Source organism: Phymastichus coffea, unplaced genomic scaffold (genome assembly GCF_024137745.1).
Source record: "Phymastichus coffea isolate CEN01 unplaced genomic scaffold, Cenicafe_Pcof_1.1 PCOF00104, whole genome shotgun sequence".
Taxonomy (NCBI): Eukaryota; Metazoa; Arthropoda; class Insecta; order Hymenoptera; family Eulophidae; genus Phymastichus; species Phymastichus coffea.
In genome coordinates this window covers 538,161-560,403 of record NW_026706915.1, presented here as the reverse complement: position 1 = coordinate 560,403, position 22,243 = coordinate 538,161, and the positions used below count along the sequence as shown (strand labels likewise).

The window sequence follows — 22,243 nt, the reverse complement described above, 5'->3', positions numbered from 1 at the left end:
GGCGGTGGCCGCGCGCGCTAAGGCCCCAACGCCGCTGCGGGTCGTCACTTCCGCTCTGGTGCTCCCAACTCTTGCGATTTACAAGTTTAATCAGGGACCCGTTAAATTACCAGCCGCAGTCGTAAATTTCTTTTGTATCCCTGAGTTTTCTTTTTTTCTTTTTTTTCTTTCTTATTGCATTTTTTCTACGCAGTTGTAACCATCGATATGTCGCCGTAAAAGATTTAGAAGATATACTGTCAAGAGATAACGTTTCTTTACGTTTCCGATGCATCATTCAAAATGATTCGTATGTAAATTATTCATCGTCAAGGAGCTTACTGACATAACAAACGCGTTGTATTTTTACTCGAAAATATACAAAAATATACGCGTAAACCAACAATTCGTAAACAAACATTTCCTTCTTTCCACTAAAAGTATATTAAACGCGAACGTGTCTTTCCATCCATAGTAAACGGTCTTTTTTTCCACTCGACAACGTCATCGTCATCAGACACTTCATTACACACCATTGCATGGCAATTTGCAAAAGTGATCATTGAATAATGATCTCTGAGGGCAAAATAAATCTGACTAACGCTCAGGCGTCACATAAGAGTTCAATGTATGTGAAAGCCCGAGTGCGCCGGGGATGTATGACCCATAAATAATAAACCGACCGCATAATAATGATATAAAGCTATACCCTCGGACAGCGCTAATTTTCCTTGGCGCAAAATTCGTTGGCGCGTCTCATCGATGATTATTATTTGAATAAAATGCGACGTTTTGATACAACGAACCTCTTCATTATACATACGCCACGGCGATTAATGCATTTTTCTCTCGATGCGCGCACGCGGGTTACTCATCGCTCGGTAGTGTTTAATCAAAAATTATGATCGTTCGCTCGCTTTATTTATCGATTTTTCTTTTCTTTTACACATCGTTACTTTTTTCTCCGCTCCAGAGTTAACTCGCGCGGGCAAAACGAGTCGACAAAACGCGGATTCGCTAATCGTCTACGAGCACAATATCCCGCTGAGCGTTTGGCGTCGCGCGGACAAACGCGCCGATAACACATAAATTTTCCGCAACGATCGCGGAAACAGCGAAAAGCTAGCGCGCGGCGAATGGTTGACAAACAGCCGAATTAATTTGTAAGGAGCGCGCGCGCGGTCACGAATGACGCATTGTGTCGTCGCGTGCGATAATCGGCCGTCTTATTTTGCGCTCGCCATAACACAGTTCAATCGCACACGCGTGCGCGCAAGTGTGCGAGCGCGCGTGTGTACAGGCCGAGAGAGAGAAGACAATGGCTCTCGATCGAACGGCGAGCGAGCGCAAAAGCTCGATGCTCCTTTCTTTCCTCGTCTGATTGTGCGTTCGTCGCCGCGCGGCTGGCACGCGAGGCTTATAAGGCCCGATTATATAGGCGCGCGATCGCCCAAGCCGTTGCACGGCGAAATATCTCTGCCGCTACCGCGTTCGCGCAAACGAGCGCTGTCCGACGGGCCTCGTCTCCGCGAGGCGTGCGTTCTTGCGACCGCGCGGTAATTTCGCGCCGCCGCCGGAGAAGAAAACGCAGGCGTAACCGGCAATTCGTCGTTGCCGTATCGCCGGTAAATTGAATAATACGACGCTAGGCGCGATCGCGCGATAAGTACGTTGCTTCTGCGACTTTACGATCGTCTCGGCGACTCCTGCACTTCATATTTACGCGACTCTAACGCGTGATTCATGTTTTGTCGATATATAACGAAATCGCGCACACGCGGTGTCTGCCTCGCGCGCAACCCACCCGCTCTGCACGCGGCGGATCGTTAATCATCCGAAGCGGCGGCGTTATGAAACCATCCACGCATATCCAACGCGAGGTGAAAACAACTCGCGCTTTGAATAAATAATTGCCTCGCTGGTGCAGTATCGTTTTCTCCGCGTTTCGCGGAATCGCCGCTGCTACGCTCTCGCGATCGAATGGAAAATGCCCGTGGCGCTTGGTCGTCCGTCGGGCGCACGCGCGCATCGATTTGACAAACGAACGGCGAGCGGAGCTTGCGCGTCTCGCGGGCTCTCGCGCTTCATCGAGACTCCGTTTCGTTACGACCGGTGCTGGGCCCCCCCCCCCCCTGGCGGCGCGTATGTGCAAGCCGACACGCGCGCGCTATCTCTCACAGCCGATTTCTCGGGCGCGCTTATCTCGCCAGCCGCTATCCGTTCGGTTTTCTCGTCGTCCGCGCGCGATCGTCTTTCGCGCGCCGCGCGGACAGATCGGATTTTCGCCCCGAGGATGCCGACGAGCTCCGGCGCTCGCGCGGCTTCGTTGACGAATCGCCTGGCTGCGTTTGTCGGAGAAAAATTTGCGGAGCGAACGCCGGCCAGCGCTAATCGGCGCCGCGCGCGACAATAAAGCGTGATTCTTATTATCGCGCTTGACCTCTCGCGCATTCGTTGTAAAGGCTAGCGCCGCGCCGCGTGCGCGCGCGCGTATCCCACACCTTCGTCGAGGCTTTTCTCGAAGCGGTCCAAGCAGCTTCGCACCTGCGAGGAGCCTCCAACAATAATTATTAGCCACAGCCTATTCCTGACAGAAAGAAGGGAGCGTCCCGATGGGAAATTTATGTCTCTCCGATATGGGGCCCGCGCGCGAAAAAAGTGCGCGCAGAGTCGCCATGTTGCTCGCGCGCATATTCCCGTGCGCGTCGGTGATATATAGCTTGTAATAAGCACTTTCGCGCCTAGGCGAGCCCTCTTAACGAACGGCAAACTTATAAATAGCTACTTACCTCCAATTTCTCGGAATCGGCATGTTGCTCATTTACAATTTAATCGATTTGCTTCGGTGCGCATGCCCATTGTGCCAGGCGCGCGCCGTAGCGCTGCCTCATTTTTCCTTCGAGCCACTCGAAGCGCGCCGTATTTTCCATATCGAATGTTTAAGCGAAAAAGATAAACAAACTGATGGACGATTTGGAAATGCGTTGCGTCGAGCGGTATGTCATTCAAAGTCGTCATTAGCGAGAGATTCTTTTTCGAATTCCTGAAGCGAAAGCAGCGCGTGTGTTTGAAAGGTCGGCAGTTCATCAATAACACGTCGAGGGAAGATGCAGCGCGAGCCCGCCAACTGCTATGCGGAGATAGCCGAGAGAATCTCCTTCTCTCGGCTGTATCGCGCGTAGGTGCTCCGCGCGATAATGTGAAATCCAATCGAGCGGAAGCATTTGGCCGAGCGATTACAGCTCTCATTGTCCGCAAGGCGTCAAACGCGCTACAATGTCGCAAGGCGCTCCAGATATCTATATATATATTTTATATTCCGCCTCGAAATAACAAACAACGGACTGCCAGCTATTGCAATTAAGACGCGTCTTCGGTCATCTCAAAACAATGGCTGCGCACGCCTCCGCGGGCGCGCACGGCCGTCTTGCGCTCGGTCATTTTTTTTTCGCGAATATATACGAGGCGCGGGTCCATTTTATGATCCGCGAGTTGTAAATCAAGCCCGCAAGCCGAGATGGACGCTAAGTGGCTATCCGCGCGCGCGGAAAGCAACTGAACATTGATGTACCGAGCAGGAGATTGACTCGCGGCAAGCTAGTTAAAGCCGCCGATGTTGCGTTCTATCGACGTACACCAACGCGAATTTCGAGAAAAACCGCCGAGCTATTGCTATTGCGCGATATACTTGTTTTTTGGAGCCAATCGAGCACGTCTATATGAAGCGAGGGACGTGCGTACGGAGGTAGCAAAAAATAAATAAATAAAAAGAGGCGCGCGCGCGTTGATTATATGCCGCGGAAGGACAGTCGTGGGAATTCCATTAAAGTGTCCTTGAATGGTTCATTCATGTCGATCGCAATGCCCTGTCGTCGTCGCACGTCTCGACAAGAGAGAGAATGAGCGGCTGTATTATACCGCTCTACTATCTCTGCTGCTGCTGCGCCGCCGCGCGTGCACTGACAGATCAATCGCCGTAGAATTGGCGGCAACGGCCGATGCTACACGCACATACGTAGTTTCCTACTTGGGATTCTTTCGATCGTCTTTCCTTCTCCTTTTTTCACGACGGTGACGCTATGCGCTTTTCCTCGGTTCGTCTCCACAACGAAAGTTATAGCCAGACTTATCAGAGAAAAATTATCGGTCGAGTGTGTCAACGAAAAAACTTATTCAAAAACCTTACATCTCACTCATAACAATGCGCTTTCGCTCGGTTGCAAATTATTTTAATCCAAAGCTTCCGACATTTGCAAACTCCGCGACAATGAAATCTGTACGCGAAGCCCTAATGAACTAATGAAAATTCATGGCTATCTAAATACACTTCCATTTGCTAATATTCGACGCTTTGTTATGTACAGGCCTTCGGCGATGATGATCCCTTTATGTTCTTGCCCCGAGTTGGTTTTTTCTTTTCCGTATGTCCGCCTGTGCGGCGCGTGCGCCGGACGGATCGAGAGTCAATTACTCGCGGCAGCAAACTCATTCGGATGCCATACGAAATGGGAGGGCCCCCTAATTGAAAATAATCCGATGCGGCCATTCAATGGTAACGGCGCGTGCGCCGCGACATGACGTCGGTTTGTGCACGCGGCAACGGATAATTGCTCTCAGTTTGTTGCATCTATATATATTTACGGATGCCTTTTGAAGTTGCTCGGTTTCTTACAGATATCCCCTTTTTAGATCGCTAGTTCGATTCTTTATAGCCACCATAATCGGCAATTATTTAAGCTCGATTGCTCGTCTGTCCTTAGGTCGACCGCGTATCTTTGCTATAGTTCACCAAATTATCTTTCGCAATTCAATATTGCTTTCAACTAAGCAGCCGTAAACATGATTTTATTGTTTGACTGATTGTAAGAAAAACTTAAGTCCGATAAACAAAAATCATCGTGAAAAAGAGAAAAAGCGTGGAGCTGTTAAACTCACTACGAAGAGAATAAATAAGTGGTTATTATCCGGATAAGCCGTGAATGAAAAAGATTGGTATAATTGATATAGTGGACGTTTGTTGGCTGGCGCAGGATGCTGGAGAGTTACGAGAGGGGCGAGGTGACACCACCACCGGTAAGCAGTTACGGTGGTTCGCCAGGACTGCTGGCGCTGCACTCCTCGTTGTACGCGACGCCCACGTCGGGGCGACCCTTCGACATTGACTCGGGCATCGACGGCAACGAGAGTCCCATGTCTATGGACACGCAGATCATACCCGTAAGTCTCTGCTAACCTTATATCGTGGCGCACTTTCCACGGCGTGAAAGTCGCCTTGAATTATTCACGCGCGTCTATCGGACCTTTTTTTCCCCCTTGCTCGCTGCAGCAGAGACGCTAAATTATAAGCGCGAGTTCTGTTACGTTGTGCAACGCTCGAATGCTTTGCATTTTAGCTGCGTGAGTAATGGCGCCAATTCTTCTTTTCTTTTTTTCTTTCTTTTCAATCATTTCCGTCATTTAGTGTAACGCGATACATTTTCCGTTTGTTTGTTATGTTATTCATTTATTTTCTTTTTTATGCGCGTCTAACAGTTTCGACGAGTAACATGATAACGGTAATTGACGGTCGATCGAATGAGTATTGGGGAATAATTTTCAGATCCCAGGAATGTTGAGTGGGCCACAGCAGCGGTTAGAAGATATGTCGTGGTTGGCCTCGGGACCAACGTTGCAGGATTATCAACAAAGCTTGGGTCCGATGGGTGGTGGTGTGAAGATGTGTCCACCGGGTGCCGCTGGCTCCGCTGTGGCGCGAAGTCTCAAAGAGCAACGGATCCGTCGGCCCATGAATGCGTTTATGGTCTGGGCTAAAGTCGAGCGTAAGAAACTCGCCGACGAGAATCCCGATCTGCACAATGCTGATCTCAGCAAAATGCTTGGTGAGTACCCTTACGTTGGCTCTTTCTCTGCGTTGACATTGTCGCAGGGAACAATGAGTTGTGAGCAAATTGCTCAGAGTAAATGATTATTTGTAGGGAAAGTGCAATTATTAGGTGCACTAAGAATATGAAAACGAAAGGAAAACATAAAGCCGAAAAGATTACAGTAATCGAAGAAGGGTATTTTCCGTCCAAAGTGAAATCGCATCACTTTCGTTTCTTTATTCGAAAAGATTTTAAAAAATTGTAAAAGCGTATAACACTTGAGTGCAATTTCTTAAAAGTGCAACCTACACACCAATCGATCACAGGCCGATCTCTCAATCTCCAATTGGCGTACAGTACTTAAAATCACATTACACGTCCAATGAGTTTTCAGCAAGATCTAGATCCCCCTCGCGCTCTCTCTCTCTCTCTCTCTCTCCCTCGCAACAAATCCACTTTCGACTAATTATACTCACCTTCTTTGGTCTTTCCTTTAAAAAAAAAGAAGAAAAAAGCGAGAGGCCACTAATCAGGAAGGTTGTTTTTTTCTCTCCTTCTCCGCGCTTTCCTGTCGCCCGGAAAAATCAGACAAGAATAAGAATCGCACTCTTTTTTCCTGCGACGCGTGTGGGAATAAGAAAGCTTGGTGAAAAGAGTTATTATTCGTAATTATAACGTTTGCAAGATAGGGAAGTCCATTTACGGTGAAAGGCAGAAAAAGAAAAAAGAGGAGATCGCCCCCGCGCTATTGCTCCTCTTCGTCGCTCGCTCCAGATCACGTTCGCGGATCAAGGTTGTGCCGAGGAAAAAGAGTCGCTGCATGCGATCGGCGCACTCGCCGGCAAAGAAAAAATAAAAAAACAAATCTCACCTTGCTTAAGTAAACTCCGGCGTCGGGTCAGATGCTAACGATTACGAAATCCTTGGGCGCCTCTCTCGACAGCGAGCGAGAGTTAACAGTAACGCTCTGCACTTTAGAGCTTTTGTTTTCCAATAGCCTCGCCGGCATAACACGATACAATTACATTGCTTCTTGCGCGCCGAAGATATACCGTGCGCGAGGAGTAGCGTTAGTCTAGGCCGCGCGCTGTTTTGTCGAGGGAGCTAGCACGTATAGAAGCAGCTGACTCTCGTGTGTCTCTCTTTCGTTATTTTTTCTCTCTTCCAACGATACCGGTTTGCGCGCCTCGCAAGCTTTGGCAATACCATGTAGCCCGTGGAGTTTTCAAGAAAGAAAACTGACTTGCCCCTCCTCGCCCTCGCGGACTCGTCGTTTCGAGCAAGCGCTGCTGCTCGGTGTCTTGCCGATCGATCGGTCGATTTGCTTGCCAAATCGAAACACTTGGTGGCGCCGAAAAACAAAAGAAAAACCGTCGCTACAACGGTCTGCGCGCACGTCGTGTCGAAATCGCCGAACCAAACAGCCGCGAGACATTCAATAAAAGCAAACATTGTGCGTCTACTTTCGGTGCAATTTCACACGCACTTATCCGGAGCGACCGTTTTTCAAAGGCCATTTACTGCCTATTGTGTTTTGATATTTCAATTGGCGACGTTATACGCAAGGCCAATTTCGCAATGTACCCGCGACGCAATTTTTCTCTAGCCAGGCAAAATGCAAAAAGACAATATTTCGCGTCAAATAGTTGCGGATGTATATACGAGGAAACTCCTCCGCGTTGCAGGCGCGTAAATCAAAGCCGCGGCGCGAGCCACCCGCGCGAGGATTATTATGCGCCTCGGGTGTCGGAGGACGCCCCCATCCGATACTTTATATACATTCAACGATGCCAACGCTGCCTTCTCCCTCTTCGATACGTATACATTAATTTCTTTCCATTCCGCGCAGCTCCCCTTCGACGGACGCGCGTGCCGATTCCTTCTCGATTCGTCATATTTGCATTCCTAAGTTGCCTTATTTCATTTACCGAGACGCGCTGTGGTTAAACGGGCCGCGTTGGTGACGCGCGAAAGATTCGGCTCTCTCCGAGAGAAGACCCTCTCGCGAAGGAAAAGCGCAAAAAAAAAGCGCGGCATTTTTGCAGACGCGGGCGCACGGGTCCCGACGCGCGTGTCAGACACACGCTTGCAATCGGGGATTGCCCGCTCTTCCGTCGGCGCGACCGCAACACGCGTGCGAATGGGCATTTCGTGTAATTCGCGAGTTCGCTTCGCTTTCCTTATCCCCTCCCTCTCCGTCGAGCTCGATTATTTTTCCCTCTTATCGTTACGCGCCCCGGTGGTACGAGCGACGAGTCGACGCTCTCGCGGGTAGCGAAGGATAGAACGACGATTGCAGCGCAGTGAAAGAGAAGAAGGAGATATAGGCGCGCGCGTGGGGGTCTCTCATATCCGGTGACACGCGTGCTCGCGCATCTTTATTAATCACTTGCCTTGCCCCGACGCTCCGCGTTTGCGCGCCGGCGAAGGCGCCAAGCGCAGCTGACCGCGCCGCACGGCACTCGCTCGCACTCAATCTCCGCGTCGATCCTGATCTTGCTATCCATCCCGCGGACGCGCCGACAGCGCTGGCGTAAACGTGCCTCGCGCGATATATCAAAGGCAGCGGCGCGATTTGTCAATGTAGCGATTATTCTTGAAACGCGTCTCCGCTCGAGGCTGCCGCGGGAGGAGGTGGCGCGAACCTCGGGCGGGCGTCGTCGCGTTCGAACGCGCGAATTCAATTGTCGGAGGTGTCGTGCGCTCGCGCGCGTCCTACACGCGCGTAACTGTCCAGACTCGGCAGTCTCGTCGGCAGCAGCGAAAGCTCACCCAGCGATAATTCAGCTCGGACGCCATAAATCGGTCCTCGGCGTTAGCACCTAATTGATCCTTAAATTACTCGATGGTCGATCTTATCTCTCGCTCTCTCCAGCGTATACATATACGCTAGCCTCTTCCGTCTTCGTTAAGCTAGCGCGCGCCCCGGCGAGAAGAGAACGAGTCAGAGTACACGTAAGTCTATTGCGCGGCCGACGCCTCCTCTCGCGAACGTGAAAAAATTCACGCAGCGAAAGAGAGAGAGAGAGAGAGAGAGAGAGAGAGAGAGAGAGAGAGAGAGAGACAATGAACACCGGAAGAAGCTTATATGACAAGCCCGAGGCTATATAGATGAGTAGGTGCGTGGCGCAGTAGGCAACCGTTTTGGCGGCCAATTAACATAGCTGAACGGGACTGCAACCCACGGAAGGGAGCTGGCGGCTTTTTCTGCGATACAGTCGCGACTCACGAGCGCGAAATTCTCGAGCGGTGCGAGCAGTGAAGCACTCGGACCACCTAACGACAAATGGTGGCAGCATTTCTCGCTATCGTGCTTTAGTGCCTTCTGATTAGCTCGTAGCTTACAGCTCGAGCGAAGCCGAAAGATACGGCTTTCCGATAGAGTATGCAGCTTGCACGCGTACGCTCTCTCTCTCTCTCTCTCTCTCTCTCTCTCTCTCTCTCTCTCTCTCTCTCTCTCTGAATTCCGGAAGGCAAAGGAGATTTGGAGAATGCGCTGATTAGGGGCAGCCCCTCGCTACTCGGCTTGCCGAGAGATTCCACTTTGATATAGAGGGGAAACACGCTGTTTAGGAGGCTTTTCGCTCGTTTTTCTCTCTGGCTTCCTTTCGCGTGCACGGCCACTCGTATGCGCTCGCCGTTTCTTGTGTCCCGCGCTCTTTTTTCTTTCCTCGTGTGGAGGAGGCTTGTAAGAGAGATTTCTTTTCTTTTTTTTTCTGTGTCTTTTTAGCGTTTTTGGCTGCTTGCTTTCGAGACCGTTTAGTAGCGACTTTTTTTTTCAATGATGAAGATCGCTCGAGAGGTGTATAGGAACAAGTTTTTTTCTTTCCTTCAGTTTGCTGGTTTACATATTACAATACACCACCAAACATTCAGTTATTCGCGTTTCATTCGTGCTTTCATTTTATAAGTCCTGTCGTACGGTAAAACTGCTGTCGCGAAAATGTACCATTTTCAGTGTGATAATGCTTATAGAAACCGTGGGCGACGTTTAACGCGAATCTTTCCCCGGAGCCTGCAATTTGAGGTTTATTCAACTGAAGTATAAGGCATTTTTCTCAGTCTCTCTTCGGAAGCTGCAAAGTATTTTTACAGATGTCATAGGCGAAAAAGTTTCTTATATTTAAAATTACCGTGAAGCTTACCCTGCGCAATAACTGCGGAGAACAGAGAGTCAACAATCGTGTTTTCTACTGTTTTCCGTATTTGCAACTTTACTGACGGTGAAATTTTCATTTTTATATTTTTCAATATAGTCTAGCTAAATTAAAATCTCATTCTGTGTTCCATTTGTGGCTAATATCATCTCTCGTTTTAAAAAAATGTTAACATACAAGGGCTTTGACTCTCGTATAATATCATCGAACAAGATAATTTGAATTAAAAATTCACAAAGTTTGCTCGAATAGATTTAAACGTCCGAAGTACGATTCTGGAAGTTCATTCTCACAGAATACGAACAACAACAAAAAATGAAACCTATTTATAACTTTTTCATGAAGCATCGTGTGAATGCGTGCAAAATTCACAAGCCAAAGTTGTTTTACTCGCGTGTAACGTGAATCAGTTATGACAATCCAATGTAAATCCTTGTATATATATATATATATATATATATATATATATATATATATATATATATTTATATATATATTTATATATATGCAATATCGCAAGCGCGCGCGACAACGTCTATATACTATTAAATGCCTATGTGTTTACACAAAGAGACGTAGTGCTTCGCTTCTCGCGCGTTGTGAGGCCGAAACAGTAATAGAGGAAGTGACTAACGCGAATTGAGCAATTGCGATTTTATAGCTGCAAGCTGCAGCAGCAGCAGCGTGTATATAATGTCGTAAGCCGTAAAACCCATAGGACATAGTGAGAGACGCCCAATAATTGCGTATACATATCAAATGAAGAGAAAGGGTCTCGTCTCATTCCAAGACGAATGATACTCTACCCCTCACCTTCTTTGCTGAAAAAAAAGAAAAAAGTTATTTCTTTCGGCTACCTCGCTTCTTATATTTTTTTTTCTTTTTTTGCTTTCTTCCCCTCTCAAGAGAGCTCGCATGAATAATTAAAAAATCAAACGGAAGCGCTCACGTGTGTGCGAGTCTTTCGGGTTGGACATTATTTTTTTGGGTTTTTTGGTCTACGACGACGCTTTTGTCTCACCGCGCGGCCCGAAGAAAAAAAAAACAAAACAAAACAAAACGAATCGCGAGAAGAAGAACCGAAAGGAAAGGGCTATTATTCACCGCGAGCGGACGACGATTCAGATTTATTGCGCGGGTCAAGATGCGCTTGAGAAAGAAAGAGAGAAAGAGAGAGAGAGAGAGAGAGAGAGAGAGAGAGAGAGAGAGAGAGAGAGAGAGAGAGAGAGAGAGAGAGGTATATACATATCAAGAATCGAATTTTGATGTGGTCATATTACGAAAACTTTCATTATATAGCATGAATGGAAAAAATTGTAAACACTATTTGTTGATTAAAAACTAAAATGGGTAAACATAATCAGTGGGTAATTACAGGACAAATTAATGGTTAAATTTGTAAATCTTACAAATGGTTACACGCCACACAGTCGATCGATCATTGCAAAACTAGATTGCCGTTAATGCATCGCCAAGTCAATGCAGCGCGCAACAGGCGAAAAACAAAGGAATAATTATTGTAGAATTCAAAAAAGACAAGTAAAAAGTTGCCGGCGAAGGAGTAGAGAAAGGAGAAAGAGAGCACGCAAGAGCGGTAATCAGGCATAAGCCAGGAGAGCGCGGATGCATAGAATGCCGGGTAATGAGGTGGAGCCGAGACTGTGCCGTGAGTCTTTTGCTCGAGAGCCGAACGCCGCGCGCACGGCCGCACCCTTTGCCTTACGACCCACCTCTCTTATATATGTATATATATATATATATTCTTTATTTTTTTTACCGAGACGATTACAAAACACACGGCGACTGCGTAAGGATTTCATGTGAAAATCCGTGCCGCGCCGCTGATTCTCCGCGATATTTTCACGAAGATGAGCTCTCCGAAAATTCCCTTCGAAGCATATCGGCTAGACTATCTTTTTCTGCTACTTATAAACCGTCGGGCTGAAGAGTTTATAGATTTTGAAGCGAAATATGTACCCGAGCGGAGACAATGACTCGCGAAAATTTTAATGCCGCGCTTTACAAGTACCTAATAAAGATCAGCTTAGAATTTTAATATACAGTAAGGAGGAAACGGAGTTTAGCTGATTTTTCTTTTTGGGAGGTTTGGTTGATAGTGTCATTAATAGTAATGAGCTTTTTAATATAACGTAGCTCACAGAACACTAGCCATTTCGTTAATTTCTGTGCGATTTTAAAATAGAAATAGAGATGTAGTTGCCGTTACAAATGTATCAATCAAATTCATGACTGTTGTATATTATAGTTGCGTGTATCAACAAAATTTAATCATTGAACTTTTCAAAGAATCATAAAAGTGAAGTGTACAAAATGTATGAATATAGTTGACATTTGTTCTGTTTAGACTGTTATTAAAAGGTCATCAATAAAACAATTACTAAACCCAAACGTACAATAAATGAAAATATGCACACGGCAATCGACCGTAATGTAGAGTTTTGAAGCCGTAAATTCTCCAATCGAATTGCAAAACACTCAATCACTGGCAGGCAAGGCACCAAAAAGAAATCACCCGACACCCAATAAACTATTTTCGACATCGCTCTCGTAGCAGTCACGATCCCCGACATATATATATATATATACATATATATATATCGCAGCTTATTACATCCATTCGCAATTGGCAGGCGCACATGCGCATAGAATATTATAGCGCATGAATAAATACAAGAAGCTCTGCTTGACCTTCAACGACGAGCACGACTCTCCTGTAACATCGAACGTGGCCTTTTACATGACTGACGAAGCGTGTTACCCGCCAGTACTTGATTGACCGTAGCACCTTATGACTGAATATTTTATACGCATTGCGGCTCTTATTAATAATTCTTTTGTCGAGACGAAGATGTCGCGTCATGCGTGCCATGAAGTTATCAATCTTCACGGATTATTAAGAGCTTTTGCGTAAATCAAAAATGAAATGCGAGCAGTAATCCTAATTACTAGTATTTAGTTCATCAAGACTTTTCGAACGATGAACTTCGATTACTGAAATTCTATAAATCAAACTTTTATAATACGAGCAGCAAATAAAAACTGGCAATTGCTTTTTCAAACAGCCTTTATTCAACGCGGAACCAATCTCAATGATAAATATGCTATATAATGAAATCAATTACACTGATATTCGGGGAATGGGGGGGACGTGTGCGCAAGAAACGCATTTTAACACTTCGAACTCGGCGTGGCCCGAAAAGGGTTCGCACTCGCGCAAAAAAACAGTGAAGCCATTCCAGACCCGCGTACGAGCGTCAAATATTCATTAGACGCAAGACAAAGAAACGCACGATAACCGTAAAGGGTATCGCCAAAAAAAGAGAACGGATTTCGAGTCGTAAGGCACGCGTGCAGCGAAAGAATAGGAAAATCCATACGAGGAAGAAGCGAGAGAGAGAGAGAGAGAGAGAGAGAGAGAGAGAGAGAGAGAGAATCTCTGGACGATCGTTGCAAGCAAGAAGAAAAAGAAGTTGCGCGAAGGCAAAGCGAAGGAGAGAAAGAGGGCAAGTAAGAGAGAAGATCGGAGGGTTTGCAGTACCCCGCCCAGCTTGAAGTCGCCCACTGTCACCATTAATAATACGTCGTCGTCCGCTTGCACGCGTAGTGATGTATCTCATATGGGTGTTTAGCCTTCGGTGTCGAGCTCGCTTATACACACTTGCCTGGGAGGGCAGGCTTTCTATACTTCTCCACCTCCTTCCTCTTTGCTATCGCGGCCACGTGTGTGTTCGCCTATATATACTGCGGCTTTCGGTCAGCTGTGTGGGGCTATAAGCGCGCGGCTAATGATGATGATGATTATGCTAATGGTCGATTTTTCCGATTGATCGAACCAGATGTTTTTCCTTCGTTGTTCTTTTCTCTTTCTACTTCTTCTTCTACTTTTTGGTTTTCTAGTGTTTTGCGCTTTTTTTTTTATTAGTTTTATTGATGCTAAGAATCAGTTTGCAAAATTCTTGAACAAAATTAGCTTGACAGTTACATTTGCTACTGAGTATGTTACTTTTAGTGCTTGCTACTGGTCGAAGATACATCTTGCAGTAAAAATCAGTTCAATGTAAACTAAACCAAATTGTACGGAATTGATGACTAAAGACAATTTGGCAAAATAACGTTCACAAGGACTGACAGCTACATTGTCTCGTTACAGGAATAACATTATGACTCATGAATATATTTACATAAACTCCATTCCGTTACTATATTTTATTATTGTTTATTTGGTTTTTTAACTTAAATAACATATCGAATACGTTCAAGAAATAATCGAAATAACAAAACGGACAGGTCTGAATTCACTGCGTGGTCAATGTTAGTTGTATTACATTCGAAATCTGAATCGAATCTATTTTCGATATCTAGAAATAAGAGCACTAGTGTATTCGTCAACTTTTTGTTCAATGATACGCTCTTACGTAAGACAAAGAAGTAACTTGCATTAATCTTTTTTCCCCATTCGAATGAGTTATTACCGCGGCGAAGGTGCAATTGGATTATTCATTCAAGGTTGACGATCGAACTGGCGCGCGAGCATACAGTCATATTCCTTCATTTGTACGCCATACATTTTAAACACTCGAAATTAATGCCCAAGGTGTGAAAACTATTCTATATGTTAATGGTCTTGATAATTCGTGATTATGCACCAAGCGAACTTCTGCGTCACTATATCATGTGGGTCGTGCGCACGCGGACTTTAAAAATAAATATAATTTCGTGCGAGACATAATTAAGAACGAAAACAAGGTTTCCTTTCGTACTGAGCTCATCTAATCCAGGATATAGTCACCTCGGTCATCGGTATGCAAAACGACCGAGATGACAAATCACGATAGCTATCTCCAATAATAATAATTCATCTCGTTCTCGATTACGCACCGCATCGATGAGAATCGATCGCGATGCTGACCAGTTGACGTCGCGCGAGAAACCTATCTCGACCTGGATTCGCGGTCGAACGAAAAGGAAGTGTCGCAAACGTGATAACCTTGAGCAGGCACGCACCTCGTTTTTTGTTGTTGTTGTTTCTTTTCTTCGGAATTTTTCCGAAGCGCAGCAAATAGGTCTACGCGCCTATGTTTGTTGGCCGATTTGGTTGCGCGCGCGCGCGTACGTCCCTCCTTAGCTCAGCAAGTCAGTGTTGCATGAAAACGACGTCCGTAGGGTTCCGCTTTACGCTCGCGCGCGCCCGCACTTGGCTATAATCTGCTCCTCCTCATCTGCGCCTTCTTATTTCCCCCTGCCCCCTCTCTTGTTCTTCTTTTTTTTTACTTCTCTTCCGCCACCGCCACCGCGTGTAACGGCACGCCAAACAGATTTGCATAATCTATCTGAGCGAGTAGAGTGAGGGAGAAGGTGTTGGCCCGGCGTGCATCGACGCGGCCGAGTATTATGTCGAGAAGGTTGTTCGATTTGGCGATGAGCAAGTTGTTTCGCGTTTGACTTTTTGTTTGCCGGGCTACATCGTGTTCCGAGCTCCGAGATTTGTGCCTGATCGATGTCCAAGATTTGCGTATAGTTCCTTTCTTTAGCGTCTGGGCTTTCGCCGAAGAGTGAGATTGCCAAAGGTTTAATTGGTTTTGTCAACGCGAATGATTTAATGGCCGCGGGAGCGCTTCGTCAAGTTTGACCTTAATAATCCATTATATCGCAACGCCACTCTATTCTAAATCATTGCCAAGGAATTATCATGTAATTAGCCATAGGTTTTTCAAGAGTTTGTTTAGTTTTTACAGCGTTCATTTCAGTTTCAGTTGGCTTCGTAATTACCGCTTACACAACCATGTTTACGAACAAGAAAAAAAAAAGAATTTACACTGCGCGGTAGTAAAAATTGTTTTTTTTTTAATCGTTTACTCATCCACATCTTCGATGTCGATCGAAAAAAAATCCATTCATTACGTCGAATTATACGCTATATTTGAAATACTATAAAAGTTGAAACATCATCATCGTCATCGATCAGTCAGTCGCTAAGTGAAAATTGAAATAACACGAGTTTAACACAGCTACATACGTACAACCGCTAATGAAGCTCTCATCGGCAAAATTACCGACTCTCATGCGCGCAGACTAACATGACTGATGAAGGGCTTGTTGAGCGTCCAGCACATACACACGCACACACGTAAAACGAGTCGGTCGCCATATATACTCTTTCGCGTAATAACACACGTCCGTCGAGAGCGATTAAACTGCAATCACGTTTTCGCGCTTATTACCCGTGCTTACGAGCTTCTCTTCAGCTCTTTAATCCTTTTTATTTTAAGTGTCTCGCGTGGCAAGCTCAAAGGCTTTGCCGTCTGTTGTATGCGTAGACTGCACGTTGGACCCGTATGTCGCTGGGACCGAGACTTCGTCAATGATTCGAGCGTTGTCGAAGGATTACTTCCTTTGTTTTCTCGTTGGATTATGTTAATTTTCAGCACATCTCTTACATCGCGAACGTGAATGCGTAATAGCGCATTCCAGACCTTTATTAATCAACGCACTCGTAAAGATAAAATTCCATACGACCCCCGAAATGATTGAGATTAAATGAATAAAAATTAAAATTAGCGTGATCCCGACACACGTTTTTGTTTTCTTCTACCCCCCCCCCTCGCTCGCGCCAGCAAAAAAAAAAAGAACAAGCAAAGTTTGACGACGACGAGGCTACATCTCGTTCCTTCCTCGCTGCAAATCTCTCTTTTTCTTCTCTTTCTTCTTGTGGGCTACGCGCGCATCTCGATCGATGTGTGCGAGTATACGTGTTCGTCGCAATGTACGACTTGCCGGCGGTGTATATGCTGCTTGGCGCGCGTGGCGATAATCTTGATGGATCGCCGCGGAACCCAAAGACCAACCAGTCTGTTTATATCGGCCCGCCACCGCTAATTCAGTTATGAACTGCCGCCACCGATGACGCCAAAGCTACTACTTATACTACCTTCCTCGCCTATATGTCATTTTCGTTTTGATCTTCCCTCTTCTTCCTCCTCCTCCTGTTCTTTTTGCCAAAGCTATACGATCTTATCTTATTAATTATTTTGCTGCATCATTTCGAGCAGCTGTCTCTTCGCTTTTGTGGTGACGCTGCTGCTTTTATCATCAGAGCGTGCCTCGGTGCGTATATGCCACTAATCATTGCAATTATCAAAATTGAGTTGGAAATCAACTTGATGGATTTTCGACTCGTTCAACGGAGTTGAGCGTTTTTCTTATAACGACACACACGTAAACAAGTCATTGTTTATTCATAAAACGTCGATGTTTTTGCTAAAGTTTGTAAAATATCTTTTTCTAAATTCTACATTCAGCGAGGAAGCGTTTCCTTTATAATCGATTCTACGATCATGTCGATTCCTTTTAACTATCGATGATATCTGCATTGGTATTCGGAGAGCGAATAATAGCGCGCAGAAGGCTGTCGTATTTAACGAAATTCCAATCGTGAGCATTCGCAGCAGCCAAAGTAAACGTAATTATGATAATTCAAAGGGAAAGGTTGAAAGGCGCACCTAACGTGAAGCGGCTACGCGAAAAAGGCAAGGAATGTTTTAGGGCCGCGAGGAAATGTTTCATAATCAACAAGCGACAGACGGTATATATATACCTAGTGCAATGACTCATCTCTGCCGTGAAACGCACACAAGTTGCAACAGCAGACTTGAAGAAAAAAGAAAAAAACAGAAGACAACACAATAAAAAGAAGCTTTTTCCGTGATGGAAATGACGAAAGAAGCTGGCGTGCGTGCACTCGACGAGTAAAAAATAAAGTTACGATCTCTTGATGCGCGTCGTCTCAATTTCGGGATGATATTCAAATTAAATATAAAAGAAGCAATCTAAGGGACGAAACGAGAGAAAGCGAACAAAGAGACACGCAGAGAGAAAGAGAGAGAGAGAGAGAGAGAGATAACAGTTATTGCATCGCGGCCTGCATTGTGCTCGCACGCGGAGTAGAGCCAGGGTATATAAGAGCACAATTTATTCGCTTGCGCACGCGATCATCACTCCGCTTCCTCAAGAGAGAGAGAGAGAGAGAGAGAGAGAGAGAGAGAGAGAGAGAGAGAGAGAGAGAGAGAGAGAGAGAGACTCTCTATTCGCCTCGTTGGTTGTTTTTTCTCGTCTTCTGCTTCGCAATCGTAGGAGGATGTCTTCCCATTATATGCTTCGTAACTCTCTCGCGCGAGCGTTTCTCCACGGACTATCACGCCCATTTTAACTATATCCTTTTGGTGCGGGTCCTTCTCTTGTGCCAATGGAAAGCTCTAGCCGATTCTAGACGAGTTTGTTGCCGGTTGTTAGTTAGCCGGCTTGTTTGCTTCCAGCTAAAGTCCATTATTTACAACGTTTAGCGCTCTTGAATACCGTTCATTTGATCACTTGACTCCCTCATGCCCTTCTCATTCCTCATGCTCGCTGCTTGTATTGTACGATTGATTTTCATTTAATTATCATTTTCAAATGTATAACGATGACAGACGACTATTTGGGTGATAAAATACTCGGTAATTTTCTTTGACACATACTTGTCTGATCATGCAGTAACCAATAAAGAAATTTCTTCATCTCTATAATTGTTGCAGTTGATTGGTGAAGCATTACGAGGAAAGAAAATAAGCCTTTGGACCGATGATTAAAAAATCGAGAACATTTGTATTTGTATAGTTTCAAATGTACATACGTTTGATATGTTTCTTTTACTTGATCATACGAAATTTTTTCAACGTAAAACATTTTGACAATGCCATTGTCAACGCACCGTTCAAGCAGAAGTATATCGCTCGACAATAGATAATAAACTACGAGAAAATAGTCAGCAACGGCGTTAATTATTCAATAGAAGCAGCGTGCAGCGTTTGTGAAATTTATAACGACGGAAATTAGACTTTCCAAGCGTCAATATATCTTGCATAAAGGATAATCATACAGCCTATAGAGCTTTCTTTTTGTTTTCGAATGTCTGGCGGCTAGAGAAAGTGTACAAGTGCCAGAGGTGCGAGACGAGCCTGTTTGCGTTTGAAATTTTGTCACGCCCAGTTAAGAGTTAGCCATTGATTATGAGTACTCGCGTGCACGCTCAATTTACTTAATGCACTGGTACAATTTACGACTCGATCGTTTTTTTTTTCTTCGCCAAGCGAGCGGCGTGCGAGATTGCCGTGCGCTCTAATGGTGTTTTCGTATTATTTAAGACGCCAGCGGCTGTGTGTGTTTCGATCTAGCCGGTGCGAGTGGACGCAGCGAGCCCGTGTTTGCGCACCGATCGATCTGACACTCGTCTCGGCTGGTCGGCTTGCCCCCCTCTCGGTGCATAAATCCGATGGATAAGGAGTTGGAGCCTCTCCGATGCGAATAGTTGAAACGCTCGCGCGAAGGCCGATTTTGGCGAATCACTCATTGCTCGGCGACGGAGTCAACGAACGCAAAGCGTACTTTTAATCGGATGCAGAGCGCAGAATGTACTGATCCCTTCGTATGCAGGTCGCGGCTTGCCTTATCGTTTATTATACGCCTTCGTCCTTCGTCTCTTTCTTTACTTTCTCGATTATTAATTCGCGCGAATGTCATTGTGCGGCGGCGATGGAATGCGCAGACGGCCCATTAAAACGATACAGCGCCATTCATCCTTGCTAATTTTGCGTCGCCGCACCGGCGAGCGATATGCCAGGACATCCGTTCTCGAGACTTTCCGTTTGTTGTCGCTTGTTTGTATGGAGGCTCGGCCTGAATTTTTTATCGTTCGTCTCTGTATATTTATGGAGATCGCGGAGTTGCCGAACTGTATGGTTTTTTTTTTCTCAGAAATTGAAGGACTATTTGTCCGTGAATAATTTGTTGTAGGAAACGTTTTTGTAAACGATTCTAGTACGCGAAAGTGTTAGATAAGTTTGCATCGTAATTTGTATATAAGTACGGATAAAAAATAAGTCAAGTTGATAACGTGAAATGCGAATACCGATTTTTTTGTTGATCATTCAAAAAATATTGGATTCTGGAGAGATATTTTCAAATAATGATTGCCATAATATCTATGTATATGCGTATGATCATAAAATTCAGATATTACCATCACCCATATCTATGCGAGATGTACAGATTTGGCTAACATGCTTGAGAATATAAGAAATAAAAATTATGCTTCACGTTTGGACTATGGTGAATTTTGAAATTTCCAAAATAAGCGAATTCCCTACTTCTCTACTTGTTCTTATGCCGTTACGATATGATAATTCAATCGATGCGTATTTTGCGCATAAACGAGTTAGAGAACGTCATATTGTGTCTAGATTACTCTGTACAAGATAGAAAAGCTATCGATATGAAAGAATACTATTTAGGATGCGTGTGGATTGGTAGTGAATGAGACGAGCTCGACAGAACACCGTCGTCAACGAAAATACCGATAATCGCAGCTCGTGGAGCCCAGACGTGTGCAACGATCATCGGGAAAAAAGAAAGCAATCAATCAGGCAAGAAACGATCGCGCAGAAGGGAAATTGAGAAAGAGATAAAAATAAAAAAAGAAAAATGAGAATCGAAGCCGTCGGCAACAATGAGGCAGCGTCGGCTTTGGCATCGGCGGCGGCCCCGAGGTCGCGCAAATAATATCGAAGAGCCGCATCGCTCGGGCGCTCGGGCGCTCGCGCACAGCATTTACCGCTGCGTTTCGGCCTCCGGGCCATATTTTCCCATTCCCTCTCCGCCTCCTCTCTAGCCGCGCTCGCATAATGTGCGTTGCATACGGCGGCACGGTCGTGGAAAAAGGCCAACCCACCATGGCAGGGGCTCGGGCTTTTATTTGATTTCAATGTAGATCCAGCGATATCGCCGTGGATGGCGAAATTTTTCAGCCCGGCTCGTGATTGGGAGTTTCCAGTCGCGACTATTCGCCGCCCGAGTTTCTTTTCTTTTTCCTGTTCGATGATCGGCCGCCGCTTGCCGCCTCTCGCCGCGCGCTTTCGTCTTGGGACGGCGGACGAGGTGCAGCGTGTTCCGCCGCGCGCGATAAAAGAACCATTCGCGCAGGCGAAATATTGACGACGTTTCGCTGCGCGCGCGAGTGACGCACAATGAGAAATTGCCGATGATAATTATAATGATGATGATGATGATGTAACCCGAGTAGATTTATTAATTATAGAGGTGCGGGCTTTAAAGTTAAAATAAGATGTTACAGCACCTGATCCGCACATCCGATTAGGCCCGAGTGAAGTGATTATACGGTACATCCGTAATTAAGATTATCCCCCTGACAGCTTCGAAATTATTAACTGCGAGTACAAGCCAGCGGTTTTCTTTTTCTTTCCTCGCGAGCGAGTTCGCCGCGTCTCCCCTCGTGAGCGCACGCGCGCACGTCCAATTAATTGTACGCGTCTCATTGTCACTCGATCAAACTCGCACAGATGGAAATCTCGGCCGCTCGGTCGCTCGGCAGAGCGCTTATCCCGGCCCGATATCTCGCGATCTATCGTGTTCCGCCGTCCCGCGAAGCTTCAAAGAAAGCTCGGTAAAGTCGGCTTGCGCCAAAGCGAAATCCATCTCGCGGCGGTAACGCGGCGGCAGCCACGGAGGTGAGCCTCGTCAGTTGCGCCGCGTTCGCGGAATCGTTAATTAAATTAATTCAGAGGAATGGCGGGGCGAGCCCCCGAGTCGATCGATCTGTCTTTTATCCTTTCTCGGGGACGCGCTCGACTCGCGGCGAGCTTCGCCAATTCGACTGCGGCTAAATGCTTCGCGGTTTTCCCCCTTTCGGTTTGCGGATCGCGCGGCAATTGCGAAAATTCGTTCTTAGCAAATTTAACGCGACTCGCGTACGGCGCACAAAGGAAACAGTACAGTAACTTTTTGAAACAATAATAAAAGAAAAGCAGCTTCTTTGTATAGTGGTGAAAGAGCGAGGAAAAATAAGAGGATTTGGAGATCGGACTGGAAACGAGAGAAAGAGAAATGGAGATTTTTTTGTCGGGCTTAAGTGGATTTAATTTAACATTCGAGAGGAAGAGAGAGAGAGAGAAAGAGGGACGAACGCGTGCGAGCGCCTAGTGATTCATCATCACACCCGCGCACTCAGTGTCCTCGTTAAGTATTCTAATGGCCGAGCGTGTCCCTTTTCATTTGGCTGCTGCTGCTCTCAGTCTGCCTTGTATATCCTCGACGTCTTCATTAATTTAACCTTGATTTTAAAGTAGCTCCGTAAGTGGATTGCGATGATTATGACTTTGCTTTTCTCTTTTT

The 22,243-nt window shown here is 45.9% G+C and overlaps 1 protein-coding gene across 1 annotated transcript in view; it reads left to right on the top strand.

Moving 5' to 3' along the window:
* Positions 1-22,243, top strand: part of LOC131670201 (putative transcription factor SOX-15) — a 42,979-nt gene that overhangs the window by 14,209 nt on the left and 6,527 nt on the right. Inside the window, exons 3-4 of the mRNA XM_058945605.1 lie at positions 5,010-5,196; positions 5,579-5,858. Of these exons, the coding sequence (XP_058801588.1) occupies positions 5,010-5,196; positions 5,579-5,858 (467 nt within the window). The remainder of the gene's footprint in view (positions 1-5,009; positions 5,197-5,578; positions 5,859-22,243) is intronic.